We start from the raw sequence: 20810 nt of genomic DNA, 5'->3' as shown, positions 1-20810 counted from the left end.
TGGGAGTATACAGGCTAATCTGAATTCCCCAGATAAGCCTCCACAGCTCAGGCGGCGAAGCGGGGAGTCAAACCCGGTTCCTCCAGATTAGATACACGAGCTCTTAACCTCCTACGCCACTGCCGTATTTCTGAACAGATTCCACTAACTGTTTTCAGCGTTCCCCTGAAACCAGCCATCTCTTCCTCCGCCACACTGCCAGGGGGCACTAGATCACTATATCATTTTGCTCTGGGCGGACATCACAGGTGATCTCTGGTCCATCCCCCTCCCCTGAATGTTCACACCACACACGAATGGTCCTCAAGTTTTATTTCAAGGAATAACTTCCAGGAACAGTGACAGCTTCAAGTGAAATATTGTTATCGAAGCTGCCAGAGATACATAAATAGCGGGCTTGATGCCTCTTGGGGGTTTTCGGATGCGCCATGGCACCCTTCCTTAAATTAAACACACACACACACACCAGTCCTTCAACATGGAACAAGGCATCATGGAAGCGTTTCCTTTCAAAACAATGCACAGCAATTCATGATCGCCTCCAAAAGGCGGCCGAACTCACAAGTCCCTGAAATATCTCCGTGCTTAAGAGGTCTGGCATTGCACCCCGGTCCGAGGGCCCTCCTCGTCCTCTTCGTAAGCTTCCCGGTACTTGCGGTGAGACTGTTCCCTCGCATCAAATTCGACAAGGTCGACTTGATCCATGTCATCTGTGATCAGGACTTCTTCCCGGGGCGGCAGCAGGACTTCTAGCAGAGGTAGCCGCTCCTCTGGAAGCCAATTCTTCTCCGGGAATATCACCTGCAACGGAAGACGGGCGACTTGACAGAGAAGATCTACGCGAGTCTTATAAGAACATAAGAACTAGCCTGCTGGATCAGACCAGAGTCCATCTAGTCCAGCACTCTGCTACTCGCAGTGGCCCACCAGGTGCCCTTGGGAGCTCACCTGCAGGAGGTGAAAGCAAGGGGCTTCTGCTGCTGCTGCTGCTCCCGAGCACCTGATCTGCTAAGGCATTTGCAATCTGAGATCAAGGAGGATCAAGATTGGGAGCCAGAGATTGACTTCTCCTCCATCAATCTGTCCAAGCCCTTTTTAAAGCTATCCAGGTTAGTGGCCACCACCACCTCCTGTGGCAGCATATTCCAAACACCAATCACACGTTGCGTGAAGAAGTGATTCCTTTTATTAGTCCTAATTCTTCCCCCAGCATTTTCAATGAATGCCCCCCTGGTTCTTGTATGGTGAGAAAGAGAGAAAAATTTCTCTCTGTCGACATTTTCTACCCCATGCATAATTTTATGGACTTCAATCATATCCCCGCTCAGACGTCTCCTCTCCAAACTAAAGAGTCCCAAATGCTGCAGCCTCTCCTCATAAGGAAGGTGCTCCAGTCCCTCAATCATCCTCGTTGCCCTTCTCTGCACTTTTTCTATCTCCTCAATATCCTTTTTGAGATGTGGCGACCAGAACTGGACACAGTACTCCAAGTGCGGTCGCACCACTGCTTTATATAAGGGCATGACAACGCTTTCAGTTTTATTATCAGCTCCTTTCCTAATTATCCCCTAATTATCATTATTTCCCGTAAAAGCTTTGTACACCCAGCATAAAGCATCAACGAACGCTTTGCGACCTCACTCCTCAGCCCAGATCACCACCACCAGGGAAAATTAGAATCATGGGAGTCGGAAGAGACCCCCCGAGGGCCATCAAGTCCAACCCCCTGCCATGCAGGAACACGCAGCTGCTGACATACTGTCTTCCAGCAAACCCCAAATGAAAGGCCAGCCAAACTGAGAACACTAAGAAAATGTGGCAATCCAGAGTCTGCCCTGAGGCTGGAAACAGCCATGTAGACAAGACCCCGGCTCAGTGCTGGAAATCCAAACTCCCAACATTCCTGAGGCAGCCCCACCGGCCTCACCAAGTGTCTGTTGCGGGGAGAGGAAGGGAAAGGAGCTTGCAAGCCACCTTGAGACTCTTTACAGGAGAGAAAGGCGGGGTATAAATGCAAACTCCATTCATGAGGCAGAAGAGTCAAATTTCTCATTCGTCTTGAGCAAAAACCCATCAGACGTTAAGCAATTTCTAGGAGCTAGCTGGTAATACCCAAAGCATCAACGTGGTGGCACCTCTTCCATATTTTTGCCCAGATATGATGCCGGCATGTAGCCAGATGTAATTTTCACCCCTTGCCCTAATCATAAAGCTCCCGGGTACGCCAGTTCGCTGCCTGGATCCTTTAAGACTAAGTCGCCTGACATTTTTACTTACCAAAAATTGTATGATCAGAGCGCCCTTTTCCAGCGGATTTTTGTAAACTGGCATTCCCTCGTTGCGGATGCATTTGAGGTCTCCGTGTTTTATTATCTCCCCTGTTTGAAAAAGAATTTCATACTTGAAGGACACATTTTAAATAAGATAGATAGATTGATAGACAGATAGGTAGACAGATAGATGATAGAGATAGATAGAGATGATTGATAGATAGGTAGATAGAGAGAGAGAGAGAGAGAGAGAGAGATGATAGAGAGATGAGAGATAGAGAGATGCTAGATGGATAGATGGATGGATGGATGGATGGATGGATGGATGGATGGATGGATGGATGGATGGATGGATGGATGGATGGATGGATGGATGGATGGATGGATGGATGGATAGATAGATAGATAGATAGATAGATAGATAGATAGATAGATAGCCCTATTGGGAAGCGCAGGTTATAAATCTATAAATAAATAAAATGACAGACAGACAGACAGACACGACCTTTCTAAAACCCCAAGGTACTTTTCAAACTAGCCACCAACCTTACCTGGTTTGGAGGTTATGACCAGGACCCTCTCATCCAACGTCTCGATGGTCTTTTTGAAACCGCACAAGGCCTCGGTGAGCTGGATGTTCATTTTCATAATCAGGTCTTGGCCTCTCCTCTGGAACACGGGGTGATCTTTCTGATCTAGAACAATGATGACGTCTCCGGACTCCAGGTCGGGTTCTTGATCGCCTTCTCCGTGAATCACTATTTTCTGGCCGTCTTTCATGCCTAGGGGGGGACACAGAACAAAGTCCAGTACGCGTCGTAAGCCTTCTCAACTAAGCTGGCGTTCTTGAGAAACCAAAGCCCCCCCCAAGAAAAACCACCAGAAAAAGGTGGCTCGCCAAAAATCTGGACTCCACTCCTGGAAAATTAATTTGGCTCCCTCTACTGGTGACTTTTGACAGGAGGTGAAGACTTTTTGTATTGTCTGAGAACCTCCAGTAATGGTTACTGGGAGCCAGCGTGGTGTAGTGGTTAAGAGCAGGTGCGCTCTAATCTGGAGAACCGGGTTTGATTCCCCACTCTGCCACTTGAGCTGTGGAGGCTTCTCTGGAGAACCAGATTAGCTTGTGCACTCCAGCACACGCCAGCTGAATGACCTTGGGCTAGTCACAGTTCTTCGGAGCTCTCTCAGCCCCACCCACCTCACAGGGTGCTTGTTGTGGAGGGGGAGGGGAGGGAAAGGAGATTGTAAGCCCTTTTGAGTCTCCTTACAGGAGGGAAAGGGGGGATGTAAATCCAAACACTTTTTCTTACTGGCCCTCCTGGCATTACTTATATGTTCATAATGTTACAATTTTAACTGTTTCAACATTCCATTCTTTAATTATCTGAGTGTCATTTACGATCACGGCCAGGCGAGAAGGGCGGCATGAAAGACGTTTCAAAGCAGTCAAATGAATGAAGGCTCTTTACTCACCTTTGTCGATGTGAATTTCTAAGATCTTTTTCTCTCGCACCACCTTGTTGCCGCTGCAGGTGACACACCTGTCCTTGGGGTTGATGTGCTCGCCTTGGCCTTTGCATTCGGGGCAGACCGTCTGGATTTGCTGCACCATGCCCGGCCCGATCTGCTGGACGATCACTTGCACCCCACGCCCTTTGCAGATGGGGCACTTCTCCACGGCCCCTTTCTTTCCGCCATAGCCTGGGGGGAGGAGAAATAGTCATTCATCACGTGCGCCAAACCGGACGACTGAATCTCAACTTCAGTGGTGAAGCGAGGCAGTCTTGTCAAAATGTTATTTTTATTGATTTTTATTTTATTCTTCGATTTATACCCCGGCCATCCCGGAAGGGCTCCAAAATATGCATTAACTGAGCAGGCAGCAGGCAGCATCTGCTGACAACTGTTAACTGTGTCAGCCTGAAAAGTTACACAGGTCCAACTCATTTGCAAACAGGCAGAAGGCGATTGAAACAAGTCGAGGCGTGTTTGTACACAGTTCGGGAAACGGCAAACGAAACTGACCAAGTCTTCGGTTAACAGGATCCCGGCTGCTCATATGCTCTTATTTATTTATTTATTTATTTATTTATTTATTTATTTATTTATTTAATCAATCAATCAATCAATCATTCATTCATTCATTTATGCATTCGTTTGTTCGTTCGTTCGTTCATTCATTGTTTAGATTTCTTAGACCACCTAATCCCAGGAAGGCTCTAGGCGGTTTACAACAATTATAGACCTCTTCTGCACACACAGAATAATGTGTTTTCAATCCAGTTTCACAACGGTTTGCAAGCGGATTTTGCTATTTTGCGCAGCTACAAAGAGCACTGAAAGCGGATTGAAAGCGCATTATTCTGCATGTGCGGAAGGGGCCATAAATTACAACAGTTAAAATACAGTTAAAACCCCCATTAAAAACGTAAGCAGCACATCAAATCCTAAAACAACCTGTTAAGACCCATAATACTCATAATACTGGCGCCTGGACCTAAGGCTGGGAGGGGAACGACGTCCAAGATGGCAAGCATACACCATATCAGGGTGGTAACAGACGGAGGGGGCTCATAACGGGGCAGCCAATCCGCGGCCGGCCTCACCGAAGGCAGGCCTCTTGAACTGAGCCTGTAGTGTAGACAGTAAGATACGTATCTCTCCATGGCAGCGTCACACCTGACCGTGACGTGCCTCTGAAGAAACCAGCCACAGATGCGGGCAAAACGTTAGCACCGAAAACTACCAGACCGTGGCCACACAGCCCAGAAAACCCACAACAGTGAGTTGATTCTGGTGGTAAGAACTTTTGACTATAAGCTGAATTACGGTTTGTTTGACAGTTCAGCCAACTAGAACAAGATTTTTTTAAGTGAGAAAACCACCCCAAAAGAAACGACACCCAAGTGAGAGGAAGAGGGGTTCACATTCTTTCAAATGTTATTTGTTTACGAAGACTGAAGAAGAAGACTTTATTTACAGTCAATGACCAGATAAAATGCAAATCTCCAAAATACCTACAACAAAACAAGAATGCAGATCTCTCTCCCGTATTCCAGCACTATCCATCTATATATCATTCTACTTTGTAAACTCACCAAACAGCATAAAAATACTAAACAAAACAAAAATATCTAAGGGGGACGCCATATTCAGATCATTTTTTTCTTTTTCATAATGAACAGACAGAATTTTGCTACCCATTTAGTAATATGCTCCTTCTTATCTTGTAATAGTTTTTCACAACAAACTTTATCAGAACAATATGTCATTTTGTGTAGTGGATGTGACAGGCATTTTTTCCTTTGCCTCCTCATAAAGGAGACACTTTAATAACATATGCTCTGTAGTTTCTACAGAATTCAGAGAGCAAGGTTTACGAAGACTGGGCTGTTTACCTTTGCACTTGTCGCAGATCACGTTCTTCTGGAGCGCCAGCTTCCGTGTGGTTCCGTTGTACAAGTCTTCGAGGCTCACGCTCATCTGGTGCACAACGTTTTTGCCTTAATAAAGGAAAGAGTTTAGCTGCTGAATAGAAGAACCAAAGACAGCCAGTTTCAAGGCTCCTTCTCTAAGCTGTTTCCGCTTGCAGGCCCAACAGGCCTCCTTGACCTTGAGAAAGGACACACCACGTGCCCAGTCAGCAAGGACGCCTTCCTTTCGGAACAAGGATATTTTGTTCCAGTGGGTACGACTGACCTCCTCCCGGACTCGGCTGCCGATCCAATGTTCACAGTTTAGTTTTTTTTAAAAAATGATTCAAACCTCATCCAAACAAAACCATGCAAACTGGAAACAGGTGATTTTGCTTGCCTGCCTCCTTTCTTCTTAACTGAGCCTTTCCTTCGTGGCCAGACGTCTCTAAACAGACGCTAATACGCTTTCCTTCCACTCTGCAGCTAGATTCGATTCTAGCTCAGGGGTCTGCAACCTGCGGCTCTCCAGATGTTCATGGACTACAATTTCCATCAGCCCCTGCCAGTATGGCCATGGTGGCAGGGGCTGATGGGAATTGTAGTCCACGAACATCTGGAGAGCCGCAGGTGGCAGACCCCGGTTCTAGCTCGTGAAATGGCAAAATCTGCTCGAAAATGTTCACTAAAGTGCGTTCGTGGGAAGGGGCCGTGGCTTAGTGGAAGAAGAAGAAGAGTTTGGATTTATATCCCCCCTTTCTCTCCTGTAGGAGACTCAAAGGGGCTGACAATCTCCTTGCCCTTCCCCCCTCACAACAAACACCCTGTGAGGTGGGTGGGGCTGAGAGAGCTCCGAGAAGCTGTGACTAGCCCAAGGTCACCCAGCTGGCGTGTGTGGGAGTGTACAGGCTGATCTGAATTCCCCAGATAAGCCTCCACAACTCAAGTGGCAGAGCTGGGAATCAAACCCGGTTCCTCCAGATCAGAGTGCACCTGCTCCTAGCCACTGCTCTTAGCCACTACGCCACTGCTTGGCACGTAAACAGGTCCCGGGTTCAATTCCTGCCCTCTCCAGTTAAAAGGATCTAATAGGAGGTGAGGCAAATGACCTCCACCTGAGCCCGTGGAGAACGGCTGGCAGTCTGAGCAGGTGACACGGAACCAGGTGGAGACCAAGGCTCTGATTCAGTATAACGGAACTTAATGCGTTCATGTGACTGAAAGTCCATTATTCAGCACGGGTGCAAATCCTGGCAGACCCAACGTCTAGGCTTCTCAAGAGCCAATTTCTTTAAAGTCAGCCAGCCCTGCACTGAGGCAAGGAATGAGTCAATCCTTAGTCCCACCCCACCCCCACCCCAACTGCATATCAAACACCGACTACAGGTGAAAAATCAAACACCTTGAAGGAAAAAATCTTTCACATTCTGCTTCTGTATCAGCTTCTACACTTGGTATAGCGCTGATTTGTTTTTAAAATCCCAGAAACCCAACCTTCCAGTATTAAAAAAAAACATGGTGTTTCATGTATTGTTGAAGGCTTTCACGGCTGGAATCACTTGGGTGCTGTGTGGTTTCCGGGCTGTATGGCCGTGTTCTAGCAGCATTCTCTCCTGACGTTTCGCCTGCATCTGTGGCTGGCATCTTCGGAGGATCTGATGTTGGGAAAGCATATATACTCCACTTGCTTTCCCAACATCAGATCCTCTGAAGATGCCATAAGAACAAGCCAGCTGGATCAGACCAGAGTCCATCTAGTCCAGCTCTCTGCTACTCGCAGTGGCCCACCAGGTGCCTTTGGGAGCTCACATGCAGGATGTGAAAGCAATGGCCATCTGCGGCTGTTGCTCCCGAGCACCTGGTCTGTTAAGGCATTTGCAATCTCAGATCAAAGAGGATCAAGATTGGTAGCCAGAGATCGACTTCTCCTCCATAAATCTGTCCAAGCCCCCTTTAAAGCTATCCAGCTATCTTTTAAAGCTATGCCAGCCACAGATGCAGGCGAAATGTCAGGAGAGAATGCTGTTAGAACACGGCCGTGCAGCCCGGAAACCACACAGCACCCCAATGGTGTTTCATGTTTATAGCCCTTACACAGAGATGCCCCCCCCCTTCAAAAAAAAAATCTGGCAGCCTGAATATGAAGGCATTTCATGAGCACGAAACAGACAAAAAACTGTCGAAGGCTTTCACGGCCGGAATCACTGGGGTGCTGGGTGGTTTCCGGGCTGTACGGCCGTGTTCTAGCAGCATTCTCTCCTGACGTTTCGCCTGCATCTGTGGCTGGCATCTTCGGAGGATCTGATGTTGGGAAAGCATATATACTCCACTTGCTTTCCCAACATCAGATCCTCTGAAGATGCCATAAGAACATAAGAACAAGCCAGCTGGATCAGACCAGAGTCCATCTAGTCCAGCTCTCTGCTACTCGCAGTGGCCCACCAGGTGCCTTTGGGAGCTCACATGCAGGATGTGAAAGCAATGGCCATTCATGCCAAGGTTCCCGAGCACCTGGTCTGTTAAGGCATTTGCAATCTCAGATCAAAGAGGATCAAGATTGGTAGCCAGAGATCGACTTCTCCTCCATAAATCTGTCCAAGCCCCCTTTAAAGCTATCCAGCTATCTTTTAAAGCTATGCCAGCCACAGATGCAGGCGAAATGTCAGGAGAGAATGCTGTTAGAACATGGCCGTGCAGCCCGGAAACCACACAGCACCCCAATGGTGTTTCATGTTTATAGCCCTTACACAGAGATGCCCCCCCCCCTTCAAAAAAAAAATCTGGCAGCCTGAATATGAAGGCATTTCATGAGCACGAAACAGACAAAAAACTGTCGAAGGCTTTCACGGCCGGAATCACTGGGGTGCTGGGTGGTTTCCGGGCTGTACGGCCGTGTTCTAGCAGCATTCTCTCCTAAATGTCAGGAGAGAATGCTGCTAGAACACGGCCATACAGCCCGGAAACCACACAGCGCCCAAGACAAAAAAACTATTTATTTTCAGCCAGTAGCACCTGAGAGACCCAAGATCTGACCCTTGAAAGCTTAAACCTGAAACTCCAAGGCGTTACTGGACCCAAATCTCACTGCTCTGCCACAAACCCGACACAGCTACCCTGTGAAAATTATCTTTAGGTTTTGTTTTGCAAGGTAACCCAGGAAACAGCGCAGCCCCCCGGCTGGCTGGTAGTGAATTAAATAATCTACTACAGTCTCAAAACTCAAATGTATCTTATTGACATAAGTTCACGCCTCAATACTTTCCCATCAGCGGAAACCTCAGGGAGATACCTCCAGATCCCTAAACATCAGAGACTATGCCGTTGCGGATGTGGATCTATAGAAACCATAACCCATATTCTTCTGGAATGCTGTCTTCACAGTAACCTGCGCATGATTTTAATTCACCCTCTGCTGCTTCCAAGACTTGAGCACTCCAAGTTCCAGGCCACTCGCTTTCTGCTAAGTGACTGTAATCCATCAATCACCTTGGCAGTGGCCAAATTCTTGGGAAGCATTTTAAACACCCATATTTAAATGTTTTAAAAGTTTTCTCTTTTAAATGGAAATAATTTATATGCCATTAAAGGTTAAAAATGAAAAAAATGAAATGACATAAGTTCTTAAACTGTAATACAATTTTACATAACAATTTACATACCTTGGGTGCTGTGTGGTTTCCGGGCTGTATGGCCGTGTTCTAGCAGCATTCTCTCCTGACGTTTCGCCTGCATCTGTGGCTGGCATCTTCAGAGGAAGAGAATGGAGAGAATGCTGCTAGAACACGGCCATACAGCCCGGAAACCACACAGCACCCAAGTGATTCTGGCCGTGAAAGCCTTCGACAATACATTGAACATCTCTACGGGGAGAAATTGTTCCAAGACACACAGAAATTGGAAAAACTACGGCTCAGGAAAGCACACTTACTGTGTTCTCTAACCTTTCTTCTACGCTGCAGAGACACAGGTACTATCCCATCATTTCTTGCAGCCAAAAGGACTTTCACATCAGGAGAGAATGTTGCTAGAACACGGCCATACAGCCCGGAAACCACACAGCACCCAAGTGATTCCGGCCGTGAAAGCCTTCGACAATTTACATACCTCTTTATGTTTATGATTCGTGACGCATTTCAGCACGACTATGGTAGATTATTTAATTCACTACCAGCCAGCCGGTGTGCCGCACGATTTCCTGGGTTATCAGTTTCACGCCGCACACCTGTTTGTGTTTCTTTTTTGTTTTGCAAGGGGAAAAAAACCGAGGGGATCTCCCCCCCCCCCACCGCCCGGTGTTTGCTAGCCCTCGCATCTGGTCGGCGTCAAACCCCTCCACGCTCAGCCGAAACCTTCGGTTAGTTGAAAAATACACTCTGCACACGTGTTAGGGTTTTAGAAGAGACTAAACTTTAAAAAGAAAAAAGAAGAAGTTCCGTAACCTTGTGAAGAAAAACTTCGTACCTCTTCTCTCTCTATTCATTCGGCCTCCACCACCAAAGAACATGTCAAAGATGTCCATGGGTGAAGAGAAACTGCCGTCGCTTAAACCTCCTTCTTTAATTGCTTGCTCCCCACCCTGGTCATACAGGTCCCTTTTCTTGGAGTCTGACAGAACTTCATAAGCCTGGGAAATGAGCTTAAACTACGAAAAGAAAGAGACCTCTCTGAATATCACCGGCCGATGAACGACGACAGCAACGTTTCATTCAAACAACTGAGCACGGTTTGTACAAGTCACTTAAGAGCAGGGGTCTTCAAACTATGGCCCTCCAGATGTTCAGGAACTACAATTCCCATCAGCCCTGCTACTTGGCCATGATGGCAGAGGCTGATGGGAATTGTAGTTCCTGAACATCTGGAGGGCCATAGTTTGAAGACCCCTGCTTAAGAGGCTCGCTCGCAAGGGACTCGGACGGGTTACGGGGGCAAAGTTCCCACTATACGCACAAAAAACTGAATGCAGCTGACGAAATGTAATCTTTCTCCCTTTCAAATTTCCACCCTGTTTATAGCAAAGCTGTAGCCCTTGGTGTCCAAGGACAGAAAAGCCCTGTATTCCTGACCCACTGGTTTTTATTTATTACATTTATAGCCCCGCCATTGTAAGGCTTACAATAAAAAGTAAAGGGTTGGATCCAGAGGTGGGATCCAGCAGGTTCTCGCAGGTTCCCGAGAGTAGGTGACTAATTATTTGTGTGTGCTGAGAGGGGGTTACTAATTGGTGATTTTGCCACGTGATTTTTGCCTTAGTTACGCCCCTCCTCTCAGCAGTAGCGCGCAGAACTTGAAGGAGTCTAGCAGGAGGTGCACCGGCGTGTGTGGCAGCCTGCGCCTGCGTGCATTCGTTTCCCGCCCAAGGACCGGCGCAGCGGCAGCGTCCTTGCCACAGCCCCGCCCCCGGAATGCCCAGCCCCGCCCCGTCATGCCCCGCCCAGCCCCATTGGCGCTATGCCACAGTTTGAATCCCACCACCATGGGAACCTGTTACTAAAATTTTTGGATCCCACCACTGGTTGGATCCAGTTTCCAGTGGCCCACCATGGCTCCTTGGAGTAGAGGCCAGGGGTCTGCAACCTGCGGCTCTCCAGATGTTCATGGACTACAATTCCCATCAGCCCCTGCCACCATGGAATTGTAGTCCATGAACATCTGGAGAGCCGCAGGTTGCAGACCCCTGACTTGGGTATATTCCCACTTTTCTCTCCATGGGAGACACGGAGCAGCTTATGACAATTGTTTACACTGCACTCCATTGTAAACCACCTTAATATAAAGCACCCCGATTCTTTTAAAAGTACACTGGCTACACATATCTGGCATCTATGCCACTATCTCTCGGGACACTGTGTGCCAATCTGCAGCGGCCCAAAGTGACTGAACGCACAGCCAGCTGGGTCTTCTAACATCACACTTTCTAGCAATCTAAGGTCTCCACCTTCGTTAGGCAAAATCTCTTGACCGTGAATAGTCCCACTCTGTGGAAGAAGAAGAGTTTGGATTTATATGCCCCCTTTCTCTCCTGTAAGGAGACTCAAAGGGGCTTACAATCTCCTTGCCCTTCCCCCCTCCCAAAATCAAACACCCTGTGAGGTGGGTGGGGCTGAGAGAGCTCCAAAGAACAGTGACTAGCCCAAGGTCACCCAGCTGGCATGTGTTGGGGCTGCACAAGCTAACCTGGTTCACCAGAGAAGCCTCCACAGCTCAAGTGGCAAAGCGGGGATTCAAACCCGGTTCTCCAGATTAGAGTGCACCTGCCTCTGAACAACTACACCACGCTGCCTCTCTCCAGTATGGAGAGGCAACAGATTCTGCAGACTGCCACAGCCAACAGAACGAGACAGAGAAGCTGGGCCAAGACACAGCAGGAGGAGGACTCTTAGAACGGTCGGTGGATTTTCTTCTTCGCCCACCGCTGTGCTGTGAGCTGCCCTTGAGCATACAATCAGTCACCCCAACAAGAGAAACTGGGTTAGCCCATCGGGAGGCCAGTCTTTTGTTGTGTGGCTGGCCTGTCTGTGCTAGGGCTACTGGTCTCCAGGAAAACTGGCGGAATCACAACTAGTTTCCAGGCAACTGAGGTCTGTTCCGCTTGAGAAAACGGCCCACTCAGATCCCTCCCCTCCCCAAACTCCCCTCTCCCCGGGTTGCAACCCCAAACCCCCCAGAATTATCCCAATCCAGAGCAGGCAAACCCTAAGCCAGTGATGGCGAACCTTTTTGAGACCGAGTGCCCAAATTGCAACCCAACACCCACTTATTTATCGCAAAGTGCCGACACAGCAATTTAACCTGAATACTGAGGTTTTCGTTTAGTTGGCTTTGAGGCACATGTTACTCGGGAGTAAGCTTGGTGAAGCAACCGTGCAATGCTTTGCATGGGTGAATCACGACCCTAGGAGGGTTTACTCAGAAGCAAGCCCCATTGCAAGCGACTGAGCTTACTCCCAGGTAAAGGATCGTGCCCAGACCAGCCTAGGGGTGTGTGTGTGTGGGGGGGGTAATTTTCCACACACACACCCATGATGAATTTTGTGCACACGTGCCCATAGAAAGGGCTCTGAGTGCCACCTCTGGCACCCGTGCCATAGGTTCGCCACCACTGCCCTAAGCCGTGCAGGCGTTCTTTCACGCCCATTTCCAAAATCAGCGCAACAGGGCGACTTCTGACCCTTGCTGGGGAACCTGGGTTTTTTACAGCGTGCCTTCACCGCACACGGGCGGCAACTGAACCCCACCCAGTAGCCCACCACACCCTCCAAACCGCAGCCCGCGCACGGCTCGTTACCTTTTCACCCTCGCTCGGGTTCTTGTCCGGATGGTACTTCAGCGCCAGCTTGCGATAGGCGCGTTTAATCTCCTCCGAGCTGGCGCTGGGCTTCACCCCCAGGATGTCGTAGTAGCCGGTTTCTTTCACCATGGTGCTCTGAGAAGGGCCAAAGAGGAAGGAAGCATAAGTATTTGGGGGATTTTTCATCGTCGTCCCTTCCCCACCCTTGAGATTTTCTCCTTTCGGGACGACGTTTGCCAGATGGGAGTTAGCTTACACCAGTGATGCCGAACCTTTTTGAGACCGAGTGCCCAAATTGCAACCCAAACCCCACTTATTTATCGCAAAGTGCCCACACGGCAATTTAACCTGAACGCTGAGGTTTTCGTTTAGAAAAAAATGGTTGGCTCCCTCTTCCTCCGCCCCACCTGCTCGAGCAGGAGCCAGCCTGCTCTAGCCTCCAGCAAACTCTCCATGACCTTCTGTGCCTCTCTAGCATCTATGCCTCCTCTGTGCCCCCCCCCGGGCAGCAGCCACCCAGAGCACAGGCACCAGGCCCGCCAGCCGAGTCCTCCCTGCTCACCTCGGTGTGTGTACAGAGACCCAGGCCAGCCTAGATGTCTGTGTGTGTGTGTGTGATTTTCCGCCCCCCACATGATGAACTCTGTGTGTGCGTGCCCACAGAGAGGGCTCCGAGTGCCACCTCTGGCACCCGTGCCATAGGTTCGCCATCACCGGCTTACACACTTTAAAAAAATGTAGCTGCAAAGTTTAGCTGATTAGAAGAAGAGTTTGGATTTATACCCCACCTTCCCCTCCTGTAAGGAGACTCAAGGGGGCTTATTTTATTTTATTTATTTATTTCTAAGTTTTATATACCGCCCTACCCCCGAAAGGCTCTGGGCGGTGAACGACATAAAGTTAAAACGTATACAATTAAGACCATTACAATAAACACAGCGATGAATATAATAAAACAGCGTCAGCAATAAAATCCTTATTGAAAACCCTCCCAAAGAGGGAGGAAGGAAAGATGGGTCCCATGGATAGTAAAGGGACCCAAACACAGGAGAATAAAGGGGCACTTTATCAGCGGCTGGGCACTCCAAAAACCTGGTGGAACAACTCCGTCTTGCAGGCCCTGCGGAACTCACCAAGATCCCGCAGGGCCCGGACAGCTGGAGGAAGAGTGTTCCACCAGGCAGGGGCCAGGGCCGAAAAGGTCCTGGCCCGAGTGGAGGCCAGCCGCAGCATCTAAGGGACCGTCTCTCCCTATATCGCCCTTCTAGGCCCCTCCGTTCATCGGAGGCGGACCTACTGGTGATCCCTGGCTCCAAGGCGATCCGGCTGGCCTCTACAAGGGCCAGGGCTTTTACGGCTCTGGCCCCTACCTGGTGGAACAGGCTTCCAGGTGAGATCAGGGCCCTGCGAGACTTACAAAGTTTCCGCAGGGCCTGTAAAACGGACCTGTTCCGCCAGGCGTTTGGCCAGCCGGGATGATATCAACTGCAATAAAAAGCGAACATCTGGCCTCCAGTGGGTTCATAAAAGGGGGAATAGAATAGCTGAAGCCATCTCTAGCCTAATATTTTATGTATTTTAATTAACTTATATATATGATGTTTTAAATTTTTATTTTGTGGGAAACCGCCCTGAGCCTTCGGGGGAGGCCGGTATACAAATGCAATAAATTAATATAAATAGATAAATTGAGGGGCCAGGAACCACCAGCCGATTGGCCTCTGCTGAACGCAGAGGCCTAGTAGGGACATATGGGGTAATGCGGTCCATTACAAACTCCTTTCCCCTTCCTCTCTCCACAACAGACACCTTGTGAGGTGGGTGGGGCTGAGAGAGCTCCAAAGAACTGCGACTAGCCCAAACTGAAACCCGACTGCCTAAAAAGTAGCCCGATTATTTTTAACGTACATTTTAAAAATAAATGCTTATTAAAAAAAAACTGTGGTCCCATTCCTTCTGACCCTGCCACATAAAAGGGAGCTGCTCTACGTTCAATTCCAGAAGGGCAGCAGTGTAATAAAAGACTTCTGTGGCACCTTGAAGTCTAACAAATGTGTAGCGGCATAACTTGGTGTGATTATTTTTAGTCGCGTGCTCTGTCTCCTAAAAGCTGATGCTGAAGGAAATTCATTGGTCTCCATGATGCGACAAGTCTTTCTTTTCGTAACGCCGTTTCCATTCATAAGATTCCATTCATAGAAACCAAAGCTTGCTGGTTTTATTTGTCTATAACAAAACGTTTTGTTAATGTTTCTACAGTTTCATCTCTCAGCAGCGGGCGGAGCCGCAGCTCAGGGGTAGAGCGTCCGCTTCGTGCAAAGGTTCAATTTCCCTGGCATCTCCGACAATGGGTTTAGGATGGGATAACTGCCCAGGACTACATGAGTCAGTATCAGTGGTAACCCCTTCCCCAACTTGTCAATTAGCCTCAACAGTAATGAATACCAATAAATAACCCCCTGACCCTGATCTTGTCAGATCCCAGAAGCTAATAGGTTGGCCCCGATGAGTGTTTGGATGGGAGGCCCCCAAGAAAGTCTAGGATTGCAATGCAGAGGCCGGCGATGGCAAACTACCTCTGAACACCTCTTGCCCTGCAAATTTTACGGGGTCCCCTGTTAAGTCCTCTCTGACTCAATAGCAACAAAGTAAATAAAGAAATACACAGGTAGATAGACAGACAGACAGGCAGGCACACACAAAGAGAGATAGCAACTAATACACACAAAGGGATAGATAGACAGACAGGCAGGCAGGCAGGCAGATAGATGATAGATAGGCAGACAGACAGATGGATACATAGACAGTTAGGCAGATAGACGGACAGAGATAGACAAGATAGATCGAATCCTCCCATCACCCAGGGAAGTCTTTTCAGTCACCTCCAGGTTAGACTACTGTAACTCACTCTACGCGGGCTTGCCTTTAGCCATGATCCGTAAATTAAAACTCATTCAGAATGCAGCAGCCAGGCTGCTTACTGGCAGTTCGAGCAGGGATCGAATCACACTGATCCTATACCATCTGCACTGGCTGCCGGTTGAGTTCCGGATTATGTTTAAAGTGTTGGTTTTGACCTTCAAAGCCGTTCGCGGTCTCAGACGTGCATACCTGAGGGACCACCTGTCCCCATATTGCCCCGGTAGGCCCCTCTGCTCCTCGGAGGAGGACCTACTCGTGATCCCTGGCCCAAAAATGATCAGGCTGGCCTCGACGAGGGGCAGGGCCTTTTCAGCCCTGGCCCCTACCTGGTGTAACAGGCTCCCTTGGGAGATCAGGGCCCTGCGGGACTTGCAGAGTTTCCGCAGGGCCTGCAAGACGGACTTGTTCCGCCAGGCGTTTGGCCAGCCTGGTTAAAAATATAACTACCATGTCATCTGGCCTCCTGTGGGCACAAAAAGGGGGGGAGGGGGGCAGCCGGACGCCATCCACATTTTTAAACGGGTTCTGTTTCTATATAACTGATATTTAAATTATGTTTTAAGGTATGTTTTTAACCTTGTTGTGAACCGCCCTGAGCCCTCAGGGGGAGGGCCGTATACAAGACAAATAAATAAATAAATAAATATACAAGACAAATAAATAATCAGCACCAATGGCCATTAATACTCATCAATACCCATTAATATCCATCAATACTCACTAATACTCATCAATACCCATTAACACCCACCAATATCCATTAATACCAACTAATACCCATCAATATTTATCAATACCCATTCATACCAACTAACACTCATCAATACCCATCAATACCAACTAATACCCACCAATACTCATCAATATCCATTAATGCCAACCAATACTCATCAATACCCACTAATACTCATCAATACCCATTAATACCAACTAATACTCATCACTCCCACCAATACCCATTAATACCAACTAATACCCACCAATACCCATTAATGCCAACTAATACTCATCACTCCCACCAATACTCATCAATACCCATTAATACCAACTAATACCCACCAATACTCATCAATATCTATTAATGCCAACTAATACCCACCAATACTCATCAATATCTATTAATGCCAACTAATACCCACCAATACCCATTAATGCCAACTAATACCCATTAATACGACCCTCCCTATCACGGGCACCCACCTGTTTGGTCCAATCCCCGCCCCCTCCACGCAAATGGAAAGGGAGAGTGTATTTAGGGTCGCTTCTCCGCCCAGGGTATCGATGCTCCCTCCTTCTCGCCTCCCAGCCGGCAGTTTCTAGCGCGCGGCCGGCGCCTGCGGGGCTTTTATATAGGCTGCCGGCGAACCTTCTGGAAAGCGGCCGCCGTGACGTCAGCGAAGGCTCTGGAATCCTCTGGCAGGGCCCCGGGCCCACGCTGCCGCGTGATACGCCAACTCGCTCAGCCAATCAGCTGTGCCAGCCACAAACTTGGCCAATCAGCGCCTCGCCTCGCCGCCCCTTCTGGAGGGTCGGATGAAACCCGCCCTTTTCTCTGAGGGGAGGGGGGAGACTCCGCGCGTCTCCGTTGCTGGGCAACGGCTACCTCCAATCGGCCGCGTGCGGCTTCGAGTCCCCGCCCCTTTGCCCAGACCGCGCCCACCTGCCGTCCCGACTCTAAACATGACAGCTCGTAAATGCGCATGCGTGGAACCTTTATTTTGCAAAACTTCAATAATCATTTAGGGAAAACTTGCTCGTTTTTACCAAACAAGGGAAAAAATGTATCGAACAGAAAAAAAAATGTCTTTTTTTACCAAACAAATTTTTTATTTTACCAAACAGAAAAAAAGTTCATAATATTTATTTTACAGGAAGCAAGCATCCTGTGTATTCGCTCCCAATTGGTCAAAAGTTTCTAAAGGAACTATTTCTGAAGTATTTATTCTGCCTGAGTTATATCACAGAGTCTGAGATCCAAGACAGAAAGATCACAGATCATTGGCTAACTCCATCCCGGAGCAGGGGAACTCTTGTTTGGGGAATTCCTGGAGATCTGGAGAAGTGGAGCGATGGGGTTTGAGAAGGAGCCGCCCTCCCAAGCAGCTATTTTCTCCAGGCCGCAGGGGTCTGCAACCTGCGGCTCTCCAGATGTTCATGGACTACAAATCCCATCAGCCCCTGATGGGAATTGTAGTCCATGAACATCTGGAGAGCTGCAGATTGATGGGAATTGTAGTCCATGAACATCTGGAGAGCCGCAGATTGATGGGAATTGTAGTCCATGAACATCTGGAGAGCCGCAGGTTGCAGACCTCTGATCTCTGTAGTCTGAACTGTGGATTTCTGGGAGATCTCCAGGCGCCACCTGGGGACTGGCAGCCCACGCTCAGCCAACATGTTCTTCTTTATGTTTGCCAACCCAATTAATTAGAAATGGGTTGTTTTGAATCAGAATGCTCTGGGAGCTTAGTACACATGTGACAAAACGGTATTTGGCCAGATTCTTAGTAAGGGGAGAAATATGAGCCGAATAAAAGAAGTTTGCCTCACTGTGTTGCCTTCAGCTTGTTTATCGGCCGTGGACTCCCCATCAGTCGGCGTGTCTTCCGTGGAGAGCCCACTAGATGGCTGGTCCTCTGAAGATGGTTTGTCACTCTTCTGTTCCTCCGGGGAGGACTCCATTTCTGGTCGCTTTGTTTGGATTTACTGAGAAAAAGAGGGGAGAAAGAAAGGAGATTAAATGCACAACCATTAAAGGTCTTCTGTCTCTCGGGCCCCTTCTGCACATGTAGAATAATGCACTTTCAATCTGCTTTCTCAGTTATGTGCAAGTGGATTTTGCTATTCCACACAGCTGCAAAGTGCATTGAAAGTGCGTTATTCTGCACGTGCAGAATAGTCACACCAGTTTTCCGATGCAGCGCAGACTGGTCCCCTTTGGATGTCGTGCAGGTACGGAAGCCCCAGGTGAAGAAGAGGCAGAGGAGTACAAACAGCCAGAGAGAAACCATTATTGGCAGAGTATACAATGAACCAAGATCAGACATCTCATGCCAAGTGCAAGGGCATGTAGCCTCATTTTGGCCTGGGATTGTGCACTAGCCAAAACTTGCACATTTCATACACATGCTGCAAGATAGAAACATGACTAGTGGAAGCCAGTGTCGCAGTGGTGGTGAACCTTTGGCACTCCAAATGTTATGGACTACAATTCCCATCAGCCCCTACAATTGGCCATGTTGGCAGGGGCTGATGGGAATTGTAGTCCATAACATCTGGAGTGCCAAAGGTTCGCCACCATGGGGCTAGAGTGTCAAACTAAGATCTGGGAGACCCGGTTTCGAATCCCTGCTTGCCCTGAAAATCACTAAGTGACCTTGGTCCAGGCCTTCTTTCTCCCTCGCAGGGTTGTCGTGAGGATGAAGCAGAGGAGGGAAGAGCAGTGTGTGTCCCTCAGAGCTCTTTGCTGAAATGGCAGAGTAAAAATTTACCAAATGAATAAATAACAGTAGATCTTATTTCTTCACTCTCTGGATGACCATTCCACAAATCGTCATTCTTGTTAATCAAGATAAAATGAACCAGTTATTTAACTATTAGAGTGTTGTGGCCTTCCAGGGTTGTGGGGACAGAAGTAGATGCCTCGATGGCCAGCATCTGTGGTTGAGATGCCAGAGGATCTGATGGCAGTAAAGCAAGTGGAGTATATACTTCACTACCATCAGATCCTCTGAAGACGCCAGCCACAGATGCAGGCGAAACGTCGGGAGAAAATGCTACTGGAACATGGCCATACAACCCAGAAAACCCACAACACCCAGTGGCATTCCTGCCTAGGGACAGGGGGTACCCTATGTCCCCGGGCGCCCCTCATTTGGTCACGTGGGGGAGGGGCGCCAACATTTCAGGGACGTTTGTGGTTTTAAAAATTTTTAAAGTGTTTTTTCATGTTCCGGCCTGCAGGGGGCGCATCTTAAAGGCTAGCAACACCAAAATTCCAGGGTACCATCCAGTGACTGTCCTGATGATACCACCCAAATTTGGTGATGTTTGGTTTAGGGGCAGCAAAGCTATGGACCCCCAAGGGGGGTGCCCCCAACCCCATTGTTTTCAACGGGAGCTAACCTGAGATGGGGGCTACCCATTTGAGGGACCATAACTTTGGTCCCCCTGAACATAACTTCACCAAACTTGGGTGGCATCATAAGAATAGTTAACAGATGATACCCTGAAATTTTGGTGTCACTAGCTTTAAAAATACACCCCTTCCAGGCACCCCAAGAAATTTGCCCAAGATTCTTTGTTTTGCAGTGACTTTGCTCCATTGTAGCTAATGAGGAATTTCTGAGGCAGGCTGCACATTTTTGAAGATAGAGGGTCCAGACTTTCAAGGTGGCTCCAGGAATGCCCTCCTGGTAATAGCATCCAAGCTTCGTGAGCTTTGCTTCTGGAATGGGGGGGGGGGCGAGTTGAGAGAGTTCTGAGAGAACTCAGCCCACAGGCTTTCATGTGCAGGAGCGGGGAAACAAAATAAGCCTTTTGGGGTCCCATAAAATTGAACCCCCAGAAGCAAAGGCCTCCAAACCTGGATGCTATTACCAGGAGGCCCTCCTGGAGCCACCCTGAAAGTCTGGTGGATGTCTCTGGATGATGCCCTGAAATCATGGTGCTGCTAGCTTTAAAAATGCACTCCCTGCAGGCCGAAAAAACACCAAAAATACCCCCCCCACCCCAAATACCCCAGGGGATAGGGCGGTCTATAAATCGAAACAATAAACAAACAAACAAACAAACAAACAAACAAACAAACAAACAAATAAATAAATAATACCCACTTGCACTGGCTTGGAGTTGTTTCTCAGGCTAACAACCTACCTCATAGGGTTGTTGTGATTAGGAAATTAGGAAAAGAGT

General features: G+C 48.4%; 1 protein-coding gene across 1 annotated transcript; it reads right to left on the bottom strand.

Moving 5' to 3' along the window:
• Positions 1-295: 295 nt before the first annotated feature.
• DNAJA4 (DnaJ heat shock protein family (Hsp40) member A4) lies at positions 296-17250 on the bottom strand. The gene is made up of 8 exons (XM_048481666.1): positions 17097-17250; positions 12972-13109; positions 10148-10328; positions 5672-5776; positions 3747-3974; positions 2822-3052; positions 2278-2378; positions 296-801 (listed from the first exon to the last, which is right to left on the bottom strand). The coding sequence occupies exons 2-8, from the start codon at positions 13101-13103 to the stop codon at positions 586-588; spliced, it is 1194 nt and encodes a 397-aa protein (XP_048337623.1). The 5' UTR covers positions 13104-13109; positions 17097-17250; the 3' UTR covers positions 296-585.
• Positions 17251-20810: the final 3560 nt, after the last annotated feature.

The sequence above is a fragment of the Sphaerodactylus townsendi genome, linkage group LG17 (assembly GCF_021028975.2).
Source record: "Sphaerodactylus townsendi isolate TG3544 linkage group LG17, MPM_Stown_v2.3, whole genome shotgun sequence".
Taxonomy (NCBI): Eukaryota; Metazoa; Chordata; class Lepidosauria; order Squamata; family Sphaerodactylidae; genus Sphaerodactylus; species Sphaerodactylus townsendi.
This window is presented reverse-complemented; position numbering and strand designations above follow the sequence as displayed.

Excerpts from the sequence above, each read along its gene's own strand:
- DNAJA4 (XM_048481666.1), bottom strand. The coding sequence starts at position 13,103 with ATGGTGAAAGAAACCGGCTACTACGACATCCTGGGGGTGAAGCCCAGC. Across the intron at positions 3,053-3,746 it reads AGAAATTCACATCGACAAAG|GCATGAAAGACGGCCAGAAA; the intron begins GTGAGTAAAGAG and ends GTCCCCCCCTAG. Across the intron at positions 802-2,277 it reads CTCTGATCATACAATTTTTG|GTGATATTCCCGGAGAAGAA; the intron begins GTAAGTAAAAAT and ends CTTCCGTTGCAG.